Genomic DNA, 26388 nt, shown 5'->3' with positions numbered 1-26388 from the left:
GGTGACATATTGAAACGTCGCTAGTACTTGGGGAGAGAGACCTCTGGTGGCCAGGTAGGGGATTGCTGACAACTAATCTTCAACGTCCTAACAAGTTACAAACCTGTGAAAAGAGTTGCAGGACGACCTGAAAGCAGCAGAACCAACATTTACAGCTATAATAATAAGCAATGAACTGCACCACACTCATCTCTATTCCTACGCCCCACAGAAAACTCTGGTACAAAATTTGAAAAAGTGAACGTGCTTGCATGACATGGTCAATCCTTTGACTTGATTCCCATTGAGAATTTATGGAGGATCTCTCAGAAAGCCCCTTGTAATCTTGGAGAATTGAAGGTGGTTTGCCAGGTGGAATGGGCCACAGTGCTGCAAAAAGCGAATTACTTTTTACCGTAAAGCTATAATTACCATCAGCATGTTTGCAACAAAGCACTTTTGTTATTAATTTGTGGTGTCTAAATACCTTTTCCCTATCAATTTAGCCTTATTAATAAGTTATAAATAATTGCTGTTATTTTCTTTAAAATAAATGCTATTTCAAAATACAATTTTCTTTTTTGAACAGCAAGGACTTATTCAATTTTTCCTATTATTAAATTATGTATGGTTATGTCTCCTTGTGGTTCTCCTGGTGACCATATGGATAGTGTTTCTCCAGAATGTCTTGTGTTCTGTTTGGGTCTTTAGGCTTCTTCTTGAAAGTTGGTGTGTTCATGATTCCTCTGACTGTAGTCATCCATCATCTTCCTCTTTTACCTACAGTTGTTCTAAGCATACTTGTCTTTTCCAATCAACTGGTTGTTCTCAGAATATGTGCAGAATGGGAGAGCTTCAGTTTTGTTATCTGGGTGTTGAGTGAGATGTGAGGCGTGATTTGGTCAAGGATCCATTTGTTTTCTTTGCCATCCAAGATACTGCAAGTAATCAAGTCTTCGCCAACACCAAAGTTCAAAGGCATCAATATTTTTTTCTGCTCTGCTTTTTTTATCGTCCAGGTTTCATATCCATAAACAGACAACAGATAAGACCACAGCCTGAACAACTCTGATATTTGTATGTAGAGATAATTGTAGAGTAGTAGCATCGTAATAGAACTATTCCATACATGTATTTTGCACAATTTGGTTTTACATTTATTTTTTACCTTTTTTTTTTTTACATATATTTTACATATATATAAACACACTGAGATGCACAATAGTAGTCTGAACAAAGATAAACCAACATAAAGTGTCTCAGTAGATATTGAGCCACCATGAGCTGATATAGATTCTGCAGGTCTCTGGAACTGAACCGGAGGGATGGAAAACTGTTCTTCCAAAACCTATTCTCTCGGTTCGTGCCTTGATGATTTTGGTAGAGAGTGCTGTCTAAAAGGTGTTCAGCTGTGTGGAGATGAGGTGTTGTAATGAGGGTTTTATGTACTGTCACAATACTATAACCTCTCTCTCTGTGTATGGACTGTTCTTGCTGACACAGTCTGATCATGTTGGAGGGCACAAATATAGTGATGCTAGAAATGAAACAGTTCTTCTTATCTCATAGTTCTTATTCTTTTTCCACCATATCAAACACATTATCTGAATACCACTACATGCTCAAGCTTGTTCTTTAAATGCAGGCGTTCACACAGACTGTGGCAGCAGCTTCTCTCTTGAGAACTCAGCACAGAGGCACACAGGGATCAAGGATTTTATATGCAGGTAAGTGATATGACCTGGTGCTTTGATGATGTCACTTTTTTAAAAAATGACTTTTTCTGTATGAGTAGGCTGTGTGCTAATTCAGCACTGTGTTCTATATTAAAATGCAAATCATTTACATTTAGAAATAAGTAGGCTACTTGATAACGTGATGTGAAAAGGATGACCTTTTTTCTGTTTTTTTTGTGCTCTTGCAAGTTCATTGCTAATGACTATTGATGTCCATTTAGTAGGCAGTGTAGTGACTGCAATATAAGATGGTTCTGTGTTAATACTATTGGATTGTGAGTGACTAAATTATTATGTTGAATGTAATTCACCACTCAAAAAATGTTTTTTAGTCTAGATTTAGGCTTAATCCATTACATTTACAGCAATGCAAATTGGTTGAGTGGGAAGGATTGGAAGTCTGGACATTTATAGGGTTAATCTAGATCTGGAAAACTGGTCCTTAAAGTGTAAGAATAAAAGCAGTGGTCTAGTTCTAAGCTTCCATATGACTGACATACGGGTTCTCTTAGGGTCAGTTTCCTGGACAAGGATTAAGCCTAGCCCTAGACTACATTTTTCTTTCAGTAGAGAATCCTTGAGATTATTTTTGATTTGTCAGTTTCGTCAAGGTAGTACATTACACCTGGTTGTGTTCTCAGTGTTTTCCGAGCTACATCTGAGCAGGGGTGTACAATCTTATCCACAAAGGGCCCATGAGGTTGCAGGATTTCATTCCAACCAAGCAGGAGCACACCTGCTTCTACCCTTTAAATCAGTCATCAAACAGTTGATCAGGTGTGTGGCTGCTTTGGTGGAATGAAAACCGACAGCCGCACCGACCCTTCTCAAGCCCAAAGATACTACAATTTAAAAATGTCTTTGTGTTATAATGTAAATTGAATGGATCATAATAACCCTGCACATTCACTGCCACCTTGCAAATACATGTCTTTTATAGGCAGTTACACTTTTGAAAGCTCCTATACGACATGTAATGACTAACTGTGGACTCAGTACAGTCCTCTCTTCAGACATTTCCAAAAAAATCAATTAGATCTGATCTGATCTCTCTCTCTCTCTCTCTCTCTCCTTCCACCCATAGTCTAATAAGATGGTTCAAGGTAAGTTCTGGACACTCCGCCAGCACTTTGTGGGTTTTCCAAAGGAGACTGACTTTGAACTAAAGGAAGAGGAGCTTCCAGATCCTAAAGATGGAGGTCTGTGGCACTAAATAAATTCATTATAATGAAGCACTAAAAAGATCATAATAAAGTCATAAAAAAGATGCATTGTAAAATAGCTACATGTTTTAAAAGTGTTCTGATTATAATGAAAAATGACTGAAAAAAGTAATCTGTTAGATGTACACTTACACAGACGATCCCACACAAGTTCAAGGTTTTTGACTTGACCTTACGCAAAGTAGGCTTGCTTTTTATGTATGTATGATATTTAATGAGAATTTCCACCACACGGTGTCACCATTTTCACAATATTGCTTCAATACTGTAGACTCAGCTTTGAACTGCAGGTGAAGTAATGTTACCTAGATTTTTTTTAGAAAGCACTGCTGTGGATCCAGCTTTTAAAGGGACACAGTCATTACAGGTTCTCCATCTGGTCCTGCAGATCTCCAGGCCAATTTGCATTTCTGTTCATTTCAACCTCTATGTGAGTAATTAGCATTCTCTAATTCTTAATTATTCATCTCAGGTGGATAAGTGAATCTGCCACAGCCTTTTTTTAAACAAACAATGTGCAGTGCAGCAACTAATGTGCAGTACTAGTCATTGCACAAAGATGAAAAATAGCATAGTTGTGTCTAGTTTCATTTTACACTGATCTGGGTTGAAAAATAAAGAGCAAAAATGTGCAGAAACTCAACTGAGAACAAAATGATAGCTTGACATTGCAAGAAGTACTTTAAAGGGTAATTCCACTGATTCTTTAAAATGTTTGAATAATGTTATTGTTGAGTCATTTGGAGTGGTTTAATGTGAAATGGTTCATTAGTAGAGGAATATAGCAATTGTAGAGAGTATAGCTATTTTGTTTACTATCCAAAACTACCACTGAACCAACATGCATGTTCTAAGTTTTCATCTCATCAAGTTTTATAGATGTACTATTGTTTTTGGTACTATGTGCCCTCTGTGTTCCTCTCTGCCATGAATGGATCTAAAAAATACGTTTTAGACTACAGCCTTCCTGCAAAACTATTCTAAACAGTGTCTCAGTCATCAGGCAGTGTAATTGTAACAATTTCTTGCAATCTTTTCATGTGAGGGAGATTTTAAGAGCATTTAACTCTTCAGACATCCGGCTCCGGTCACCACTGTGAACAATTCTGACTCTGTATGTTTCTCTGGAAAGGAGTATTTCACATCAAAGCTCTCTGGATGACTTTCTTTACATCTTTACACATTAATTATTTCTGAAACATTGAAACGAACAAATTCCCCTTTAAAGCTTTACATGAAAATGTAAGGAGTAAAAAGTATATATATTTTTTTCTCCTGGAATGTAATAGAGCAAAATTACAAGTACCAAATTTCAGTAATACTCAAGTAAAGTAAATTGCTCGTCTTCTTGAGTGTACAGAATGACTAAAGGATAGTGTTTACATTAAAATTATTTGGCTCACTTAAAAAGCACTTAATAACCTCCTTCCCTATAAACCCACCCTCACCATCCACTCATCTTCCTTCCAACCTTTATAATTTTGGCGATCAAGCATTTCCTAGATTTGCTTTTCGACTCTGGAACTTTCTTTCTCCACTAGTCTGACGGTTTAATTGTCTCTCAATATTTAAACCAATATATTCTTTTGTGTGATTCACTTGAATAAAAAGACAGGCTTGTATTTTTTTTTTAACTTTCTTAAATTGGAGGCCTGATTCCATTAATCATATTGCTGCCTTAAAATAGTGACATCTCTGTAAGATTTAACCCTTGTGTGGTGTTGATGTTTTTGTTACTTAGTGGTCTGGTGGACCCACTGCATTCTTGTTTTTTAAATCAGTACAGCCATAAAAATTCATGTAAAAATCACAGATGTTTAAAATATCACAAGTGGCCAGTGTAGGGTTCTCCTTTTTTCTACACTCATTGTCCATTTTATCAGCTCCACTTACTATATAGGTACACTTTGTAGTTCTACAATTACAGACTGTAGTCCATCTGTTTCTCTGCATACTTTGTTACCCCCCTTTTACACTGTTCTTCAGTGGTCAGGACACCCCATGGACCCTCACAGAGCAGGTACTATTTGGGTGGTGGATCATTCTCAGCACTGCAGTAACACTGACATGGTGGTGGTGTGTTAGTGTGCGTTGTGCTGGTCTGAGTGGATCAGACACAGCAGTGCTGCTGGAGTTTTTAAACTCCTCAGTGTCACTGCTGGACTGAGAATAGTCCACCAACTAAAAATGTCCAGTCAGCAGCGTCTTGTGACCATGGATGAAGGACTAGAGGATGACCAACACAAACTGTGCGGCAGCAGACGAGCTATCGTCTCTGACTTTACATCTACAAGGTGGACTGACAAGGTGGGGGTGTCTAAAAGAGTGGACAGTGAGTGGACACAGTGTTTAAAAACTCCAGCAGCACTGCTGTGTCTGATCCACTTGTACCAGCACAACACACACTAACACACCACCATCACATCAGTGTTACTGCAGTGTTGAGAATGATCCACCATCCAAATAGTACCTGCTCTGTGAGGGTCCACGGGGGTCCTGACCACTGAAGAACAGGGTAAAAGGGGGCTAACAAAGTATGCAGAGAAACAGATGGACTACAGTCTGTAACTGTAGAACTACAAAGTACACCTATGTAGTAAGTGGAGCTGATAAAATGGACAATGAGCATAGAAACAAGGAGGTGGTCATAATGTCATGCCTGATCGGTGTATGTGCTTCACAGAAAATGAGCAAAAGCCAAGGAATCTGATGTTGAAATAATAACAAATTGTATAATTTCTTCTTTTGGTAAACATTGAAAATGAGTCCCACAGACCTGAACACCACACAAGTGTTAAGGAGCTCTCCTTGTACCATACAGCTTTAAAGACAACTAGGCTGATTCCTGTACAGGTGTTTGAATGTTATAATGCATTGTGTCTGCATAATATATAATAATAATAATAATAATAATAATAATAATATATAGTATTTTCATGTTCTTCGTATATTCTGTCTTGTGTTTGCATCATTTTAGAGGTCCTCCTGGAAGCTGTTTTCTTAAGTGTGGATCCTTACATGAGGTCAGTACAGATCTGTATTATAACTTTGTATTTTTAATAGCGTCACTCTTTAGACATGCTGTATTATCTGTACGCAGTAGTGCAGTAGTATTTGTTGGATACTAATTTGTCATTCGCTTACAGGCCTTACAGTCGAATACACATGAAGGAAGGAGACACGATGACAGGAGCCCAAGTTTCCAAGTAAGGTTTGTGCACTAGTACGTAGCGCACACATGCACAAGTGCATTCAAATACCTTGAATAGTCAAATACTTATTTCCTTCCTTGGGAGGTTTCTCGAACTCTACTGAAAATATCAGAGATCAAGGACAAGGTTTCCTCAGGAGTCACTTTGGTGTGAAAGAGGCCTTTGTCAGGAATTTGCAAACACTGAAGTGCTTCCAGAAGAACACAAAATGTCCTGCATAATAATAATATATATAAAGTCGTATGCAAAACTTTTGGTGTTTCCAGGTCAAATGACATGTTTTGTTTGTTTTAATAGAACTTATGAACTAAAACTGCAGAAAAAATGTCATATTTAAGTAGAAGATAGAGGATGTGTCAACTTCTTTTCACTCAGAAAGCCAACAAAACATGTCATTTGACCAGGGGTGTGCAACTTCCGCGTACGACTGTGAGTCAACAATGGCCGCGTGTAATACTTTCAAACTCAGCAGGTGGATGTACATGCAGAGCAGCTTTATTAGTGCTGTTCCAGGAATCATTACTAGAACAGCTGCAAACTCGGACAGAAGGCAGATAAAAGGCAGATACAAGCAAATCCAGAACCCTTAAGCAAGGTCAAACAGAGTTGCTTATGTGGTTTCTGACACTGTATAACAAACTGTTACCTATAAAACTGGACAAAAGTGCATCACATGGCTAAAAACAGAAGCTGCCATCTTGAAGCCGAGGTAGTAGGCTAAAGATGGAGCCGGGGTAAAAGCAGTCATAGAGACACATCACTTACACATACATATCCACACTGAATAAACAGAATTTACAAGTAAATGGAATGATCCCGCAAGTACATCTGTCCCGTCCTGCTCAGACCAGAAAGGTGAATATATGACTTCTTCAATTATAGTGTATAAAACAAGCTTTAGTAACATCACAATATTTTAACTTTCAGACTATGAAACCTATTGCTTTTAGGTTTATTAAAATAACCGCTGATATTACTGGCAAAATATATTTTAAAAAGGTGTTGCTATATGATAGGCTACTGTAACAGGTAACACAGCTCTAACATGTATCTGGTATTAGGTGAATACTGATATAGGCCAGTTTAATTTCAGAGAGAGTGGCAAAGCTGTAAAAACAGAGACCAGAGGCAAGTTATGCAAATTATACTGCAAAAAAAGTTTTGGTTTCGGCAGGCTTGGCAAGTATACTGAGGTAATTAAAGTAAAAAACAAACAAAAGACAGTCTTAATACTAAGTATCAACCGCAAGTGCCTATAGGTAAGTACTTTTTTTTGGTTCCAGTAGATCTTCAATTAATACAAGTAATTGTCTTTTGTTTCTCTTTTAAGAGGTTAATGAGTTTTATATATTTAAGGTTTTACGCTTTATTGAGAAGCGATTATTTATATTTAAGACTAATGCAGATCTTATGATTCACTTTTAGAGATCTACAGTACTGTGCAAAAGAAAGACCACCCTTTCATTTGTTTAATTTCCTATCAAATTGGCCATTAATAAGTTATGTATTATTCAGCATCAGAGAAAAAAAAAGCAGAAAACATATTTAACAGTAAAAGACACAGAAGCCTCAACAACTAAATCTGATGTCAAAATGTTCAGTATTTTGTGTGTCCACATTTTGCCTTTATTACAGGTTGCTGTTGTTGTTTTTTTTTTTGTAAACACTTGTAAAGTTCAGTCTTAGTTGTATTTACACTTCTCATGATCCAAGTAACTCGAAACAAATTGAGTGATGTCAGGGTCTGGGCTCTGTTCAGTCCATGTTCTACTGCGATTTTTCCTCTTCTTCCTCTTTAATTTTTTTAATTTTATGTTTCTTTTTCTTTTCTTTCTTCTTTGTTGTCTTTTCTTTTTTTGGTAACTGCTTCTTCACAGTTACAGTTCCTTTACTCATAGCGTTGAGCTGCCTTCTCACAGTGGAAGGATGGACAGAAACACCTGTGGATGCTTTCAGATCTAAAGCAAGAGAGGAGCTTGATTTTCTCATATCCATCAAAGATGAAACCTTTAAATACCACTTATCTGATGGGGACAGTTTTGGTGGTCTACCAGTTCTTGCACGGTCGTTAGGGGTCCCATTTTCTTTATACCTTTCAATAATTTTTTGAACTCCAGTTTTGGAAACTCCTGTTTTTCCACTTATTTTCCTTTGGCTTTCCCCTTTCTTATGTAAGTGGATTACCTTATATCTAAGCTCCTCAGGAATACCTCCTTTGGCCATTTTAGATGCACATGAAAAAGAAATTTGGAAGGCAGCTAAGGTGTGTTTGGGTAGTTGCTTGTGTGAATGTTAGTGTCTCTTTGAAGGGGAAACAATGCCAGTTTTGGGAACAGGTAACTCGCTAGTTTTAGGATTGGAAGGATGAAAGAGTTGTAGTGGACGGACAGTGCACAAAAGTAAAGAGCTGACAAATGAAATAGTGACAGATGATTGATATTATACCTTTTGTTAGAGGCTTGTGATGCTTCCTGGTTATTTTCTGACACTGATACTTTAATACTTATTGCTGGCTGTTTTTACTGGAAATTATAAACAAAAGGGTAGACACCAACATTTGCACAGTATTGTATTTATTAGGTTTCTTAGCTTTTAGTTTGTTTTTGTTATTTAGCTAATTTAGCAATAGTTTAAATGTAGAGTTATATGTTAAGAAAGGTGTTATACTTTATTGTAGTGTTCTAATTACAGTTTTAGAGCTTGAGTTATGTTATCGTGAAAAATTAGGGATGAATATTTTGCCTCTATATATCAAAGTGCTGGGTTTCTTATATTACCTTTAGGTATTCAACCTTAATAAAACAGTTCTCAGATATGAATGAACAAAAACAGCAAGAACCATCAAAGAAATGAAAAAGGGGAGCAGAATCAAAACCTTGACTCACACAATGTGCACAGTCAGAATGAATACTGAGTTCCAAACAGATCAAGTTTAGTTGTCCCTTTGAACCACGTACAAAACCAGATTCAGTTCTCAGTCCTGCACCGTCGAGTGCAGCTGTTACGGGGAAAGTCCGTCCGTGAAGCTGAGGGTTTTAAACTCTGTCCTGTAGCTCGGTGGGTTGGTTCGCCATCTTGTCTTCTGCAGCGTTATGTACAGCAGACTCGGCAGAATGAAGAACCGAATGAAGGAGGGAAACCTGGCCTGTTCACAAAAAACAGTGTCGTAATGTAGCTACAAATACTCACAGAAACGGTACAGTTACAGAATAAATACTCAATCTTTACAGTACAACGAAGCTATAGTTAGTTAGCTTCTTTCTTCTTTTTTCCGTTCCACCTTAAATGGTGCAGCAGCTCCATCTGCCAGAATGTGACTGCAGCACCATTTACTCCATTTAAGGTGGAACGGAAAATTCGAAGAAGCTGGGAAACAGAAAGCCAACCTCTGCTTCACACATACACACCCATCTTTGAGTCGCATGATACAGCTAGAGCAAACATGCGCCCACACTGAAGGGCTATTACTCACACTCACACATGACTGTACTAACATCAACAGCAGCAACAAACAAAAAGACGTTTCCCAGTCCCTGTTTTTCTCTCTGTATACCTCCATCTGCACAGTGAACAGCACCAGATCGCCTTTTTACAAAGTAGCTAACTCACCAAGTCCAATCCAGTAACGTTACTAAGTGAACTCGCCGTGTAGATCTAGATTTTAACCGCTCACTCGTGGTGATTTGAGGCTTCAAAAAGAGGGTAATATACTAACAAATGTTATAATATTGCGAGTAATTTTCCGTCAAAGCTCAGCACCTCTGTGTTTACCAGTTCTTTGTGGTGATGTTAGAAACGAGACAGACCATCTCGGTCGGTTCTATTGTTTTGGAGCTGTATGCGTGGCAGAGGTGGGGAGTCGATTAAAAAAAAAGAGAATCGACTCTCCGATTCCAAGTGTTTAGGAATCGAGAGTTGACTCCGAAGCTTTGAACTCGATTCCACATACTGTGTGCCTGCATCGTGTGATGTTCTGCTGTGACTGTCGAGACAGTCTGTGTTAAAGTGCGTCTATCCACTAAATATGCGAATTAGACTGACTGCATTTTACTTTGGAAAAAATGAAAAACGAAGTTAAGATTGCAGATTTGTGTGTTGTCTACGTTATGTTTTATATGTTTTTTCTGTATTTATTTTATTGGACTTAATTTTATGTGGATAACTTCACCAAGGGAAATTCCTTGTGTACCTGGAACTTCGCAAATAGAGATTTAGATTGTGATAGATAGATAGATAGATAAATAAATAAATAAATAAATAAAATGGCTTAATATCAAATAACATTGCCAGAGAGTTGACAGAGGAGAATCAGGTACAGTTTAGTACCTGCCCCCCCCCGGTTGATTTAGCTAGAGATAGCCCACCAAATTACATAATTAAACGGAGTCTCTGAGAAACAACTGAAGTGAAAGGACATAGGTTAATATGTCGAGATCATTTATACAATTAATTATAGCGTCTTATGAAATTAATTCATATTTTAGGTTTTATTCTAGATTTCCTTCTGAGAGATCAGGAACTGAGGACTCAAAAACAGTGTGTGGAATCGACTCTTGGAATGACTGAATCATTGATTCCCATCACTTGGAATCAGAGTCGGAGTCGACTCCAAAATTTTCCTCGGGGCCCAGGCAGAGGTTTCGAATCAGTTCAATCAGTTCGAAACGCACGTTTTCTGCGTCATCACGTATCGGATTCTTTTCGCTCCAATCAGAATTCCTTGCGCCTTCACTTACTCTGGATACAATAATACTAAAATTATAGCTTTACTGAGAATGGGATTTTTCTCGTATTTGTCAACACAATGAGGTAAAGCTTTTGTTAGTTACGGAGGAGAGTGGAGGCATTCACTGTTTGACTTTTTTGGCATTATTTTGGCCACAGTCCTCCTCAGGACTTCCCAGCAACAGTTCAACGAGATGAATAAACAGGCTCTGCAGAATAGACTGTTTTTGTAATTTTCAAACCTGTAAAAGTTCCAGGAGTGAATATCGTTTTGCGTTCAAACAAAATGACAGTTCTCACCAGATTTATTATCATTCCTGATAACAGGTGTGGACAAATTAATTTGTTTTACTCGGTCAAATGATTCCACATCTTCACTTCACTTCAGGGTTGTCCAGAGCAGAAATCCTAACTATCCAGTGGGCAGCCATGTGATTGTAAACTGTGGCTGGAGGACTCACTATCTGTCTGATGGCTCTGACCTCAAGCTTGTCCTGTCTGATTGGCCAGAGAAGCTGCCACTGTCTCTGGCTCTTGGGACCATTGGCATGCCAGGGTATGTCCAAACTGATGCCCATTATGATAACTACTAAATACTTGCATATAATACTAGCATAAATACTAGCATATTTTCAGAACCGCCAAACATTTCATCTGTATAAAGTTGTTTGATTCGGCTCTGTGTGACCGTATATTACAGAAGAATAATGATGAAGATGGTCTCTTTGCAGGCTGACAGCTCTCTATGGTCTGGAGGAGATCTGTGAGATAAAGGCTGGGGAGACCATTCTGGTGAACGCTGCAGCTGGAGCTGTGGGCACTGTGGTTGGCCAGATCGCCAAGATCAAGGTCCAGTCTCCTAGAATGTTTCAGAATAAAGGCCTTTTATTTCCTTTCCTGGGCCAAGTTCAGCCAAATACCATCGTTTCTATTGACAGCGTGATAAACAGTCCTGGGTTCAAGCCAATCAACTTGCCTCGGGTTATGACTATACTAGAATTTAACTTTGATACCAATACCAAGAGCAGCGTTAACTCAGTACTACACTTTCAAAACAGCTGTTGTTAAAACAACACATCATTTGGTAAACAGATATGTAATGCTTTTAATATGCGCTGGGTTAATACATTAGTGTGTCCAGTTAAGGACACCACATTTTGGATTACTTTTAACACAAAATGTGTTGGAATTTATAACAGTATGACACTAAATGCATTAGAACTGATAGCAATATGACACAAAATGTGTTAGAACAGAAACCAATATGACACTAAATATATTAGAACAGATAACATGACAAAATGTGTTAAAACATATCATAGAAAATTGTGTTGTTAATTTAGCATACATTTTTTGAGAGTGCAAAATAATGCTATGGCCAACACTTATCATCACCTGAACATCCAAATGTTTATTGCATTAAACACAATAAAACTCTTCACATTGTACATTAATTAACTGTTACAGCCTAATTAATGCCAGATTTTTAACATCTTTATCCATACAAAACCCATAAAATTAGTACATCAAATAAGTTTCTCAATTATTTAAATATAGCTTCATTCAAGCTGCTCTTAGGGGAAGAATAATAGTGAGATGAAAAAATACAGTATAATATAATGATGAGTATAAAATTCATCACTCTGTGTTAACAGCAAATCCAAAGAAGATCAACATATATATCAGCAAGTATTTAAAAATTAAAAGTACTGAAAGAAAATTGGATAATTTGCTACACGGTTGTTCTGGAAAATCTTTGAATTTATTGGGTACATTGCGCACAGAACAGCTTTTCTTCTCAAATGTGAGCTTTGTTTTAAAAGAGAAGTTGATATTTATCATTGCTGTCCTGTGCCATTCCAGGGCTGCAGAGTGGTGGGTTGTGCAGGAACTGATGAGAAGGTCTCTTATCTCAGAGAGCTGGGCTTTGACCAGGCCTTCAACTACAAGACCATCAGCTCGCTGGAGGACGCACTTAGGGAGGCGGCCCCGCAAGGATACGACTGCTTCTTTGAGAATGTGAGAGGAAGAAGTCACAATTTTTTATCCAAGATTCATCTAAACACTGAACTATAGGCTTTGTTTTGCAGCTTCATTTTAGTGATGCAGACATGCTAGTGGCATGTTAGTGAGTGTAAGTGGATCAGACACAGCAGTGTTACTGGAGTATTTGAACACCTCAGTGTCACTGCCGGACTGAGAATAGTCCACTAAACAAAAATGCCCAGTCAACATTATATAAAGAAACAGATGGGCTACAATACAAATGTAATTGTAGAATAACAAAATGTACCTTTATGGTACATGGACTAGATAAAATGGACAGGTCTACCTAATAAGGTAACCAGTAAAGGTATGTCAGGGAGATAATCCTCCAGATCAATTAATTATTGACAGGAAGAACTTTCTGTCAGACTGACTACTACTGTGTCAAATTGGTGAAGTGCAGATGTCAGTGTACACTCTAATTCCTTTCTTTGCAGGTAGGGGGAGACTTCACCAGTGTAGCGCTGGCACAGATGAGGCCGTTTGGTAGGATAGCTCTCTGTGGGAGCATCTCCATGTACAATGACGAAATCCCACAAACAGGTACACAAAACTGCTCAACAGTAAGAGTAAGAGTAAGAGTAGCATAACAGAAATGTGACAGTGCAAAACTGTCTGAAATCACAGTTCTTCTCATTAGATTAGATGGCCCATGAGGGTAAGGATGAATTGCTAAAGTGATTAAATCCCTGCGAAAAACATTAAAAAGGTAATTTTGTACAACTAAATAAGTTCTCACTTACAAAAATGCCACATTTAAAGTATAAAACAAGTGTTGAGTGCTAATCACATACAAGTAATACAAGATGAGAATCACCAATTTGGTCCTGCATTGCAACTTTTAAAGACTTTTAAAATACATAATTTTCCCCTTTTTGCCCAAGTGTAGTTGATTGGTCAAGACATGTTTGGTGTCCAAAGTTAAGCTGGTTAGTTTTGCAAGGTTAATGTAATGGTAGTCTATGTAACCCATAAAGAGTTTTGGTGACTTAGACTTCCCCTACTTTTCAGCTTCACTACTGTCGTAGCTCCAGCTTAAAACTGAAGGGGCCAGTTTTTCAGACACAAAACATGTCTTGGCTGATCAACTTTGAGTTTAAAAGTTGTAATTGTGTAAATTAGATTTTTCACAGAATCATTCTTTTAAGTTTGGATTGAATCATACCTTTAGTTTTCTTGCTCAAGGCTGTACAATCAGTGGCATGTTTTATGGTTTAAGTCAGTGTTCAGCAACCCTGCTTCTGGCTTTATCTTTCTGCAGACTTTAGCTCCAAGGCCAATCAACCCAACATGATATATCTAATTATTGCCTTGAGAGGTCCTTGATTATCTGCGTTAGCTGTGCTATAGCTTCAGGTTGGAAGTGAAACCAACAAGAACGCAGATCTCCAGGAGGAGGGTTGGTGACCACTGGTTTAGATGATAGTTTGTATATTTTTTAGAAATAGTTTTATGAGTTTATAGTAGGAAACCAACTACATTGGAGATGTCTTGCATGCAACAGTGTAGTGGAGAATCCTTGGATCCTCTGCTTTACAGTTAATCTTAAGCATTAAAGCACAGTCCATCTGTTTCATTTAGTTTTGGTCAAATTTGCAATCTTGCTTGTTTCAGGGCCATATATCAACTCTTATATGATCCTTAAGCAGTTACGTATGGAAGGATTTCAGGTCACACGGTGGGAATACAAGCACTATGACGGCCTCAAGAGACTGCTGGCCTGGGTGAAGGAGGTGAGAAAGAGTGAGAGAGCATCTGGCTGCCTCACAATACAGAGAGACTTCAAAGAGCACTGCCTAATTATAGTTATAGATCCCATTATAACCCATCTCATCACCATTCTCATGAATTTTGCATCAGTGTTCAAAGAAAGTGATTAACATGTTACTGAATAGGACCTAATGAAATGCCACTGAACAGGATAAATGTAACAGGAGAATCAAAGGGACATAGAGAAGGGGATAGTATACGGCTCTAAATATGGAAATTATTCTGTCATATGTGGGAAACCTGTCCCATTATAAAGATGATGTGCAAATATAAAGTGCAGCCCTTTTAATGGCGTATCTCGCTTTTAATCCGTTTTGGTCCACTGCGCAGTAAATAATATATTTATGACAGAAGTCTTTGTTAGTGTGTGAACATGTGTACATGTCACATGTCTAAACAGCCCTCTACATCACGCTGTCGTGTTCTATTTACAGGCGAGGTGAAAGTTCCTTTTTATCATGGAAAATTATTAACAGAATTGCACCTCTGATCATTTCTTTATTTGTTTTTGGTACATTTTAGTTGAGCACTCAAAAGAACCAGATGACTGGAAGCTAAAGAACTGGTTTTCACTGGTTTTACTTAACCTTGTGTTTTATATTCTCTGCCTTTTCTGTTTTTTTTTCCAGGGAAAGTTACAGTGCAGAGAGCACATTACCAAAGGCTTTAACAACATGCCTGCTGCTTTTATGGCTATGCTAAATGGAGCCAACATTGGCAAAGCTGTTATCAAGATTTGAGCAAGACTTTCACCTTTGTCAGATTCTTCCTGAGCTGCATTCTGTAGACTGGGGATGGGCATGTCCGTCAGTTTGATGTTCAAATTACCATGATCTGAAATATATTCAACCCCAAACTGCCCAACCCATCTGTTTCATTTCAAATGAGTATGTGTAGTTGCAGAGGTAGGTGGGTAATAACTAGTTATATTTACTCAAGTACATGTACACACTATGGATGGATTTGTACGTTGGACGTGTTTTTAAATAATAATACTTTTACTTCTACTCAAGTATTTTAGTGATTAAACTAATCTACTTTTTATATTTTTGCTATTCATATTTAGTTACTCATTCTTTTGTGTTTAATTGCATTATGTGTTATTGGTGACTACATCTGTACTTTGTGATTGCTCAGATCTCTGACTGGAGCTTTAGCATTTTATTTTAGACCAAAAGAATATGAAAACTAACAAACTTCAGACACTGTGCTTACTAAGAAATTCTACTGCAGTACTTAAATAGTTTTATTATTATTATTATTAAGTAATTTTGTATTTCAAGTTGTTTTGGGGAAGATACTTTTATTATTATTGCAGTCATTATTTTACCCAAGTATTAAGACTTTTACTTTAAGTTTTTTATAGGCTGTAGAATCAAAGTAGCATGTTTTATGGTATAGATCAGTGTTCAGTAACCCTGCTTCTGGATTTATCTTTCTGCAGACTTTAGCTCCAAGCCCAGTCAACCCAACCTGATGTATCTAATTACTGCCTTGAGAGGTCCTTGATTATCTAGGTGAGATGTGCTAGCCTTGGGTTTGGTGAAACCTGCAGGAACGCAGATCTCCAGAAAGAGGGATGGTGACCACTGGTTTAGATGATAGTTTGTATATTTTTTTTTCTATACAAACAAATACTTTTGTACTTCAAGTTGTTTTTGGGAAGATACCTTTACTATTACTGCAGTCATTATTTTACCCAAGTATTAAAACTTTACTTAAGTATATGTTTTGGCTGTTCTGCCCAGCTCTGCATAGTTGTAGCATTGCTAGCTGAACTCATTTGCAAAGTTTGCATTTCAGCTCATTTTTATTTATCTTTTCAAAAAAGCTCTCACAGCTGCAGTAGTCTTTGCATATTTCCTTAACTGGACTGAACAGATTAGACTTATCAAAAATGCTAATTTACTATTGGACTTTACCTTCATGACTATTCTGACTTATTCCTACTACAGCCAGTGGAGAATGGGGGTTGTTTGGCACAGTGTTAACTTCTGGGTCAGAAGGGGGAATACTGCTGGACCAGCATTCATCCAGTTTGCTGAAAACTCTGAACGTTACAGTCTGTTAAAGTGGGGAAAACATTTATTTAGTTAAATTAAAAATGTTTTTTTAACGAGAGATATTGAAAATATACTAATACTATGTTGAATAGCAATCAGCAATATTATGATGAAAAATTTGAAAGGCAACAATAAGTAATGTTAACTAGCTAACTAACTAACTAGCTGTACATAAGTAAATTATTGTTGGTTGGGTTTGAATGGCACACTGATGTTGAGTGACATGTGTCAACCTGTCCAGGTGTAGGGCAGCTAACTTGAAATCCTTAAAATTAAAAAAGATTGTGTATAATGAAATTGTGATGTTCTAACAGAGGCTAGTGGGAAAAAGGTTATACAAACAAAAGTGACCTGTTTTTTTTTCTTACTATTGTTTTTCTTATTGTTCTTCAATACAAGCCAATGATAAATGAACCTTTACTAATGTTTAATTATTTCAAAAACTGTATTTGGTTGTGATTACATGTTGGTATTTGTGGTTTGGTTTGAAGTGAAAGCTCTGATTGTTTTTTATATTTGCCTAATTTTTGAAACTATAGCCTTTTAACGTTGTGCCAACCCCATATTGGGGCTGGTTAGCACAAGTTCCCAACATGAATTTAATTTTAATCTAAGTTATATTTTCTGACATTGACAGTGTCTAAACTAAAGATTTTGCTTTCATTTGCTGCTAGTTAGGATTTCTTAATGTATGGTATGCCTAGGATATACTGCAGAGAGTGAAACTGTGTCAGTTAACCCCACTCTCCATCTGCAGCACCTGTACACAAATGAATCTCTGGTACATTATGTGCTATTATATAATGTAATCAGAAACTGTGCCTCAGCCCAAAGCCTTGCTTTAGGCTTAAGTCTTACGGTATCCTCTAATCTCAAATTTCTAAATGTTAAAGTAAATTGTCCTGGTTTTATTTTTCTTTTCTTACTTGCATATGAAATGAATCATTTGTGATTGATAACAAAAGCACTAAGAGGCCCTGCACCATCTTTTGTGCGTGTTTGCATGTGTGAGTGGGAAGATGTGCTCCATGGCCTCTTGCACACACAGTATTAATGGGATCCAAATGAGTGTAAGTGTACTACTCTTGATCATTCTACATGGTTTCTGCTTCACACCTCATGCTAGAATCTCATTTAGGTGTGGTGTCCTTGGCAACCTGGCTCATTCTATGCAAGCCGGTGGTGGTTCAAATGAGAGATGAAAAGCAGGAATTGAACCTCTCATCAGACAACAACCTGTTTCATCATCCTGGATTCATTTCAAAACAGTCCTTAGATCAGTGCATCTCAAACTGGAGACTGGGGGGTCCGAAGCGAGTGTGAGACCACAGCAAAATGCATCTTTCTGCTGTTCACATTTTTGATGATCACATTCAGTATTATAATTTTGTGAGTGTGTGTGTGCGTGTGTGTGGGAGGGGGGTCTTTTGCCAGGAAGGTAAAAGAATGGGGTCTTAAATGATTGAGAATCCCAGTTATAGCAAAATGTCCCAAATTTGTCTGTGTCTAATTCAGGAGTTCCCGAAGTCAGTCCTGGGGACCCCAGGGGTTCATATGTGATAAATCTGAAAAAAAAAAAAACTGTTTTCTTAAGGGACTATTTTGGCTCACAACACCCTACATGCACCTCTCTGCCATTAATGAAGTTTTAATAATATTTCTTAGGGCAAAACTACATCCCAAATCTATAAAAAGTATCAGACAATGCATTCATAACCATGTCAGCTGTCTGAGATGTAGCTTTTAGGGGTATTAAATGCCTCAGTCATCTGGTTCCCATCAGCACCATTGTGAACAATTCTGACTCTGTAAGTTGTGCTGAAACAGAGCATTTCACTTCAAACCACTTTGAATTATTATTTACATCTTAATGACTGAATTATGCATAAATTTCGAAATATCAGTGGAGTTCCCCTTTGAATGCCGCTCCTAAGTTCTTTCTTGACAAAAGGCCAAGCCAAGTGTAAAGTGTAAAAGTGTAAAGCAAATGTAAATTCCTCTGAGAACTGCATACAAATTTTGCAATTAATAATGCAAAAATGCAGATCCACCAGCTTGGCCATACATGACAACTGTTAAAGGACTAGTTCACCAAAAAGAAATTACACAGTCTTCCCCATTTCCCAGCTGTCTTATTGTAGTCAATCAGCTGAGACATGCTTGGTGTCCAAAGTTTACTTAGTTGCTTCAGCACTGGAGTCACGAGGCTAATGGAATAGAAATTTGTGTCACCCATAAAAGATGTTGAGTTACGCAGACTTCCATTACTACATTACTGACATGGTTTCAGTTTCAAACTAAAGAAGCTCATTTTAGTTACCAAACATATCTACATTTAGGTCAAAGGGAGACTTGTGCACATTTTGGTGAACCATTCCTTTAAGTTGCGACAGAATTTGCGACATCTATTTGCTATCATTTTATGAGTTTATAGTAGGAAAGTTCATATACTGTAGATGTCTTAACGTCTGGCAGCGGCAGAGTCAGGATACGTGGCTCCTCCCCGTTATGGTCAAGTTTACGCATTAAAGAAGTCCAGCTGTTTATTACAGTAGGTCTGATACAGCTGAGAAGTGCGCAGTGAGCTTTAGTAAATTAGGTTTCAGAACGGTCGCAGTTTCTGTCAGTAAGTTACTGCACGGGAAGCTGCAGGGCTGCAGTGGTGAAGCGGTTCAGTGACCGCTCCGCTCTCGGGGGCAGGGCTTCACAGCGTGATGTGAAAGTGTTGCAGACTGGAGTGGGACCACACCAGAGGAGAGCACGGAGAGAGAGAGCGAACAGCCACGGGAGGAGGGTTTCATTTGCCTTTTTAGTCTATAAAAAGTGACCATCATGATCATCGTGATTGAGGATCAGGTAAGGCACACAAATCTACAAGGCCGATGCTTTTACTGTTCAGACTGCGGTAATATGGACTTCAACTCTGAAGCGTTTCTCTCCAGTACTTAACGTTACAAGCCGTAACGGACTCGTTTTCACCGAGTTAATGTTATCGGAGGATCTCTCCTGTGGTTTCTGTCAGGCTGAGGTGTTTCTTACAGGGTTAAAACTCTGCTGGTTAGTAAGAAATCCGCTGAGTAGCTCCGCGAATGAGTGGATGTTAGTTTAGCCGGACGGCTAGCTAACAGCGCCAAGTTTCACCGCTATGTTCCCTTTATGAATCAGTGAATCCGCGATGAAATGATGTTTAACCGGAGACACAGACACAGAGTTCCCAAAACTGCATCATGAAAATCTTTTAGCTTTGTATTTATTCCGCCACTTGTTTCAGCTTCGCCGTCCGGCGTTGTGTGGTCGGTTGAATTAAATAACTGGGGCCGGGCGGAGCGGTGGGCCTTCAAAACCTCAACCCAGTAAAGCCGTTTTAGAAGAGCTGCTAAAGCTGCGCTTTCACAAAGTTTTGTGTGCAAAAACAGAGACTCCTTTAGGTCCGAAATCACACAAATGCCGTCAGTATGAAAGGCTTTTTAATATAGCGGTTTGTCCCATACCGGGTATAGTAATGTTAGCTAGCTCGCTAAAGCTAACGGACTAACAGAGGCTCACTGAGCGCGCCACCCGCCCGCCCCGACACACACGTGGGAATTTGCTTAAGAGTTTTTGGTTGTTTTGATAAATTAATCCGATTTTTTAACGCTCAATCGATAAAAGTCGACCGTTCGAAAGAGGAGTTATTGATGCTGATGCTTTTGAGGCTTCACGCAGACCACATTTGTGGTTATACGGTGTGGTCTTTGGATTACATCGAGAAGCGGTGTTTAACGTTGTGCGGTTAAAACATCCATTTACTTGTAGTGCAGTGAAGTGAAGTATGTAGCTCGTGTTCCGTTATTACAGAGTAAACGTGTGTCGTGTTGCCGTCTGTGGATGTAAAACCCCCCCCAGGCCCGTTAGTTTGGTGTCACAGAGCGGTTTGATGTTTGCTGGCTAAGTTTAGTGCAGCCAGCTAAGCTAAAATGGTTTCGCCTTTGAGTTTATTTTGTATGTCAGTGAGCTGCTGTTTGATGGTGAAACTGCCATTCTTTCACACCCAGTAAAAACAAGCAGAGTCAGCTTTACCTCCTTTTTCTCAAAACGTGATAATTAAAATAAGAGATTCTCAATTTTCAGAGATTTTATTCTGAACAATGCGAGTTCTTTCAGCTGCTGTTTGGCTGTATTTGCAGATGTACCTTCTCTGGTCGGTTTGTATGTTACTAAAGCTTAATTTAACTTGAGCTGCCTGATGTCCAGTCTCAGGTGATTGCAGTGGGTCAGATGGCTCATGAGAGCACTTGTTGCCCTCTTCTTTACAAGTACTTTTAACTGCTAATCCAAATGAAGGTTATTCTTTGTGGAACATTCACTGTACATATTTGAATTTGTACATGTTGAGTGAGAACATTTATGTTCAGCTGTACATGCAGATGTTTCCTTTAGACCAAGTGACTGATTTTATTTTTTAAATTACCTTTTAAATGCCTCACCATCACTTTCACACAGGAAGCCTTTGACAAAGCTCTGGTTGAAGCTGGAGACAAGCTGGTCGTGGTTGACTTCACAGCCACGTGGTGTGGGCCCTGTCAGAGCATCGCTCCCTTCTACAAAGTGAGTGGATTCTGCTTTTAGTTTATTTACTGCAATTTCAGTGTTGCCTTATAGGTTCAGTATATACCTGGGTGTGGTAGGAGTTCCTGCGATTGCTAAATTGAAACAAGAATTAAAGAATTAAAGAATTTAATTGGCGACATGAATCCTGGGTTTAGTTGAACTTGAATAGGATGCGAAAAGTAAAGATGCATCAGTTGCTATATTTTTTGTTTGGCCAGATACTGGCACTTAAGTGCTCAGCTTGTCTCAAAATATGAGTGTATTTAAAATAATTAAAATAATTCTATTATTTTTCTCTGCTGAAATGAATTGGCAGACTAAATAGTAAGTCCTACAGACGTGAAACCTGGTCAGTAGGTTGTGCTCCCTCCTGCTATGACGTGAGAAGTGACCAGTTGGCCTAAAGGGGGTGCTACAGCATAGTGTTTTACACTTTGGGCCATACCTCTTACACTGTGAGGCTTACAGATGTAATTTTGGCTGCTGCTGATTTATTGGCTCATACTAAACCACAATTCATCAAAAAAACTCAAAATGCATGCTTGTTTATAAGGATCCTAAGAATGACCTAATAAATGGAAAACTCAGCTTTCAGCAGGCATTTGACAGGCTTAACCTTGGCCACTCATCGTTAAATTTGGTATGTCTATGTATCGGACAAGTAATTACCATATGAAGTTTCCACAGAATTGGTCACTGAGGGCGTTACTCAATATTCTGACATTAAAATCAAGTGTATCATGTTTCACTTGGGAACATGAAACTGGATTTAAATGATGCAAGTTAGTGAGCTGAATAACCTTGCAAGTGTTTTCATAAAACGTTTTTTTTATTCCTTCTGACGTCGGTTGTTTAAAAACAGCACTTTTTAACTAGCTTTAGGATTTTAATCTGATTATTTCAAAATTTGTCTTGAAATAACCTGTGGAAAATTGTATTGCTTTTCCAGCGTTTTGACTTATTTGTTCAAAGTCTGCAGCTTAGCATGCCAATGTCAAGAGGTCAGTCTGTACAAAACTTGAAAATTATCTTCACTTAAGGTCTTTGATCAATAATCATTACATATGAAGGAGTTTTGATAAACTCTGACTCACTATCATGTATCTTCTGTCTGTGAAAAGACCCCAGTCTGGCCCGTTAGACCTAATTGGTCTGGTTTATGAACACATCAGTGATTAACAACAATGTTGTAAAAGGATACCAAGCACATCAGTGATTACAAGACAGGATGCCAGCAGACAAGTTGGCATCTTCTTGGTATCACAGATACTTGAGATTCAGTACTTGGAATAAGTGTCGATGTGTGTATTTTATTGAACATTATTTACTTGTTTGGGGTATTATATATTGATGTTATAAATCTACATATCTGCAAATCTACATCTATAACTCAAGTCTTGATTTGAGTTTTTTTTTCTTCTTTTACAGTTTGCGTCAGTTTTGCAATAGACTGCAGTTTGCATCAGTCTTCCCCTTTGTACGCATGACTTGCAAGATTGTGATGTTTTGGATCGTGTTTGAGATGCAGTGTTTGTCTCATTGCCTTTTACTTCCTTTTAGGGTCTGTCTGAAAAAGACGGCAATGCCAACGTGGTCTTCCTCAAGGTAGATGTGGATGATGCACAGGTGAGTGTTGGTCATTTAGTTTTACTGTTTGGTTAAGAGGTTGTTGGGTAAGCCATGAAGACCCTGAAAGGTCCCTTTTGGTAGATGAATTCATGGGGTAACTGTTTCATCAGGAAGCTCCATTATATGTTATGTTTTTACTGTCCTGGGGTGCTTTCACACCTACATTGTTTGGTGTGGACCAGTCAAACTTTTGCTTAGTTCATTCCGTTTTGACAGGTGTGAACACTCCACCCATACTCGGATGCACAGTAAACAAATGAATCCCGGTCCACCAAAAATCGCGTGTTGGTCTGCTTCCAAGTGAACTCTGGTTCTGTTTTCCCACCAGCAGCAAGCCTTTTTACGATGTCCACACCAAATGAAGGAATTCATCAGAGCGTTTTTCCTCTTCTAGCATCATGTCAATGTTTTACTGTCCACGCATATATTTTTTTATATCTGTATCTTAAGACACTCATTGTTCTTTCCACATGCTAATAATGGCAGAAGAGCAATAAAATAATAGCAAAGCAATGCGGTTTTATTTTGGCACATGGATCACAAAACATTTTTGCCCACATCAGCAACCTCACTGGTAAAACTCAATTCAATTGCACAGACACAGAGGTCAAGTAAAGTTTAATTTGTATTACTTTGATTTTGATTGTATTAAGAATAAATGTGAGGGATCGATCTGGATTTTATACACTGATTGGCGAAAATGTTAAAATTTAAAGTCTTGCTGTAATGTGAAATTAAGTGTTTGTATCGTCACCAAATTTTTGACCATTTAGTGTACTTTATTTTTTTTTTACCACATGTGTAATTTAATTCACTTTAGCCATTGCAATGTGTAACCAACTAAAACAAATGAAAAAGACATGGTGTCACAAAAACCCAGACTCTGGTTTGGACTATGGAAACTAGATGAGAGAAAGGTTTGAGGTAGATGTGAAAAAAAGCCTAAATCTCACCTCACATTTATATCAGCCATATGCGTGTGTTGAGAAATCAGATATACTGGTTCCCTGCACATTCCTTTTAAAGAGTTTATATATATATATGTGTGTGTGTGTGTGTGTGTGTGTGTGTGTGTGTGTGTGTATATATATATATATATATATATATATATATATATATATATATATATATATATATATATATATATATATATAATATATATAACGTGTGTGTATGTGTCCTTTTTCGTTTGTTTTGAGCTACCTCCGTTTGCTGAAGTAATCGGTGTATGAATGCCTAAAGTCAGTCAGTAACGAATCAAATCTAAAATCTTATTTCAGCATTTCTCCCACTTTTACTTTACTTTTCTGTGCTTCAGCAGTTGCTTTAATTATGTCAGCCTCTAGAGGGCAGTAAAATAACTGTTGTCTCTCTCAATGGTTGATTTGTGACTTCATGGTTACATCGACCTGTACAGTCTTTTTCCCAGGCTAATGGTGTTCTCCATGCTTTGTATAAGCCTAGAGCCTTTCAGTTTAACTATACTGCTGAGCATAACTTGACTGGGGGCTCTGAAAGAAAGAAATGTGTGAAATATTGGGTGCTGGGTTTGCTACTGCTGAGGCAACTAATGCATTGACTTTTTCTTTCTTTCTTTTTGTTTTGCAGGATGTGGCTCAGTCTTGTGAGATCAAATGTATGCCAACATTCCACTTCTACAAAAATGGGAAGAAGGTAGGCAGATTGAAGTGGTGGAAGTGTTTGAAATTATCAAGAAATTTAAGCAAGGCTATAAAATATAAACTCTAATTTGTTTTATTTTGCTTTGTCTTTTAGATGACATTTAGGCCCTTCTCATGTTCTTAGCTCATTCAGGTCAATAATTTGTGTAATTTGCTGCTTTATTATATTAATATTAATTTCTTATTTTTTTCTTTTTTTTATTGCTATAGGTCGATGAGTTTTCTGGGTCCAACCAGGCTAAACTGGAAGAGTTGGTGAACACTCACAAATGAAGAGACGAGCAGACACAAAGCATGAATATAACATTGGCCCAAATATACCAGCTCTCTACGTCCCTCAAATTTACTACTAACAAGTGCAGATTTTGTTACTTAGTGAACTTTGATACACTTGACAGTAAGGTAGTAATAGTCTGTTAAAACATGCTTGCCTTCCCAGAGTTCCTGAATTGTCATAAATAATTATCCATAATTATTAATTATCCATTTTCCTTCCTCTTTAAACCATGTAGCTCCACTTTTTATTCCCAGTAAACTAACCTGTGTCACTGGAATCAGGTTTAATAAACAGACAGTTCTATAGAGTACAAACACCCTCTACCTCATGTGATTTTTTTAAAGAAAAAAATGGATTAAAAGTGTTTTAATCTCTCAGACATGGCTGTCGATTTAGTGAGACTACTTGTACACAGATATAATACTGTATATAATAAGCACTACAGTTTGGTGGAGGCAGTAGAGAAATGCAGGACTGGGGTTGTGAAAAGCGTGTGAGGGTTTATTCCCAAAGTGAATTCACTAACTACAGAAATAATAGTGCTGACAGCAGGGGGATCTCAAGGAATCTCTGTAACAAACCCTGTATAAGGTTGATCTACGGTAATCTGTAGATCAGTGATGTACAGTATTTATTAAAACACAGCTCCTTTTAAAGACAAACAAGTACAGATAATCAGAACTGATAATTGAACAGGAGTGAACTCCTTTCACTGAGAGCTACACTACATGCCCAGACGTTTGCAGACACCAGCGTTTCTTGTGAACTCAAGGTTATTAGTAGGGAGCTTGTTTCCTTTGCTACAGTAACGCTCTTTCTATTTTGGGATGAATTTGCCTTGCGTTGCTCCCAAGTGTCCTATTCTATTGACAGTGCTTTTCTGTGGAGATCATGTCAGCAGTGGGTGCTTCTTAAGTAGCTGAATTTACTAATTAGAAGTGCTGTGTAGACACTCTTAGACATATAGTGAAAGTACTGTATCTGCATGACCTGTTCACTGGTGTTTCTTCAGTTAAATTCTTGAGAAAAGAACTAGAAGTGAATGACCCAAATTGAATGGTTTGACTGCAAATGTGTTTGTTTTTTTTTTGAGTTGTTGAATGGCAGAAATGCCATGTGTAAAACTGAAAGCCATCTGACTCTAGTAGGTTGCTGATCCCTTACAAGTAGTACTGTTGTGTTCCGAAAACATGACCTCTTTTTTCAGATGAACATGGCCATGTATACGTATGTATATAGCAGTAGATTGATTTTCCCCAAATTCAGCTTTGGTGACTTTGTGCAGTTTCCCAGGCAGCTGCAGAACCAGGAGTGTTCTTTTTTTCATTTTCAGTGTACTTTGACATCAGTAAATCATACATGGCATCCCTACAGCCTTCACAGGTCATCTATGGAGTTGATGTCCAGGGACCAAACCTGACCACTGCTCTGTAGCAGTGATGACAAAGCAGGACAT

At 38.0% G+C, this 26388-nt stretch overlaps 2 protein-coding genes and 1 long non-coding RNA gene across 3 annotated transcripts; 2 read left to right on the top strand and 1 right to left on the bottom strand.

Moving 5' to 3' along the window:
- The first annotated feature begins 1595 nt into the window (after window positions 1-1595).
- LOC118810517 (prostaglandin reductase 1-like) lies at window positions 1596-15929 on the top strand. Its single transcript, XM_036574334.1, has 10 exons — window positions 1596-1706; window positions 2800-2914; window positions 5916-5961; window positions 6085-6144; window positions 11264-11431; window positions 11607-11724; window positions 12739-12894; window positions 13359-13464; window positions 14536-14654; window positions 15321-15929. The coding sequence occupies exons 1-10, from the start codon at window positions 1701-1703 to the stop codon at window positions 15429-15431; spliced, it is 1005 nt and encodes a 334-aa protein (XP_036430227.1). The 5' UTR covers window positions 1596-1700; the 3' UTR covers window positions 15432-15929.
- Window positions 6624-10018, bottom strand: LOC118810519. Its single transcript, XR_005007427.1, has 2 exons — window positions 9760-10018; window positions 6624-9295 (listed from the first exon to the last, which is right to left on the bottom strand). It is a non-coding gene; the product is annotated as an uncharacterized LOC118810519 (long non-coding RNA).
- Window positions 15930-19261: 3332 nt separating the features above from the next.
- LOC118810518 (thioredoxin-like) lies at window positions 19262-25248 on the top strand. The gene is made up of 5 exons (XM_036574335.1): window positions 19262-19610; window positions 21237-21341; window positions 22905-22970; window positions 24582-24647; window positions 24866-25248. Exons 1-5 carry the CDS (start codon window positions 19587-19589, stop codon window positions 24926-24928), a joined length of 324 nt encoding a protein of 107 aa, XP_036430228.1. The 5' UTR covers window positions 19262-19586; the 3' UTR covers window positions 24929-25248.
- The last annotated feature ends 1140 nt before the right edge of the window (window positions 25249-26388 follow it).

The sequence above is a fragment of the Colossoma macropomum genome, unplaced genomic scaffold (assembly GCF_904425465.1).
Source record: "Colossoma macropomum unplaced genomic scaffold, Colossoma_macropomum, whole genome shotgun sequence".
Classification (NCBI taxonomy): Eukaryota; Metazoa; Chordata; class Actinopteri; order Characiformes; family Serrasalmidae; genus Colossoma; species Colossoma macropomum.
The sequence above is the reverse complement of the archived record's forward strand: the minus strand, read 5'-3'. Positions and strand labels throughout refer to the sequence as shown.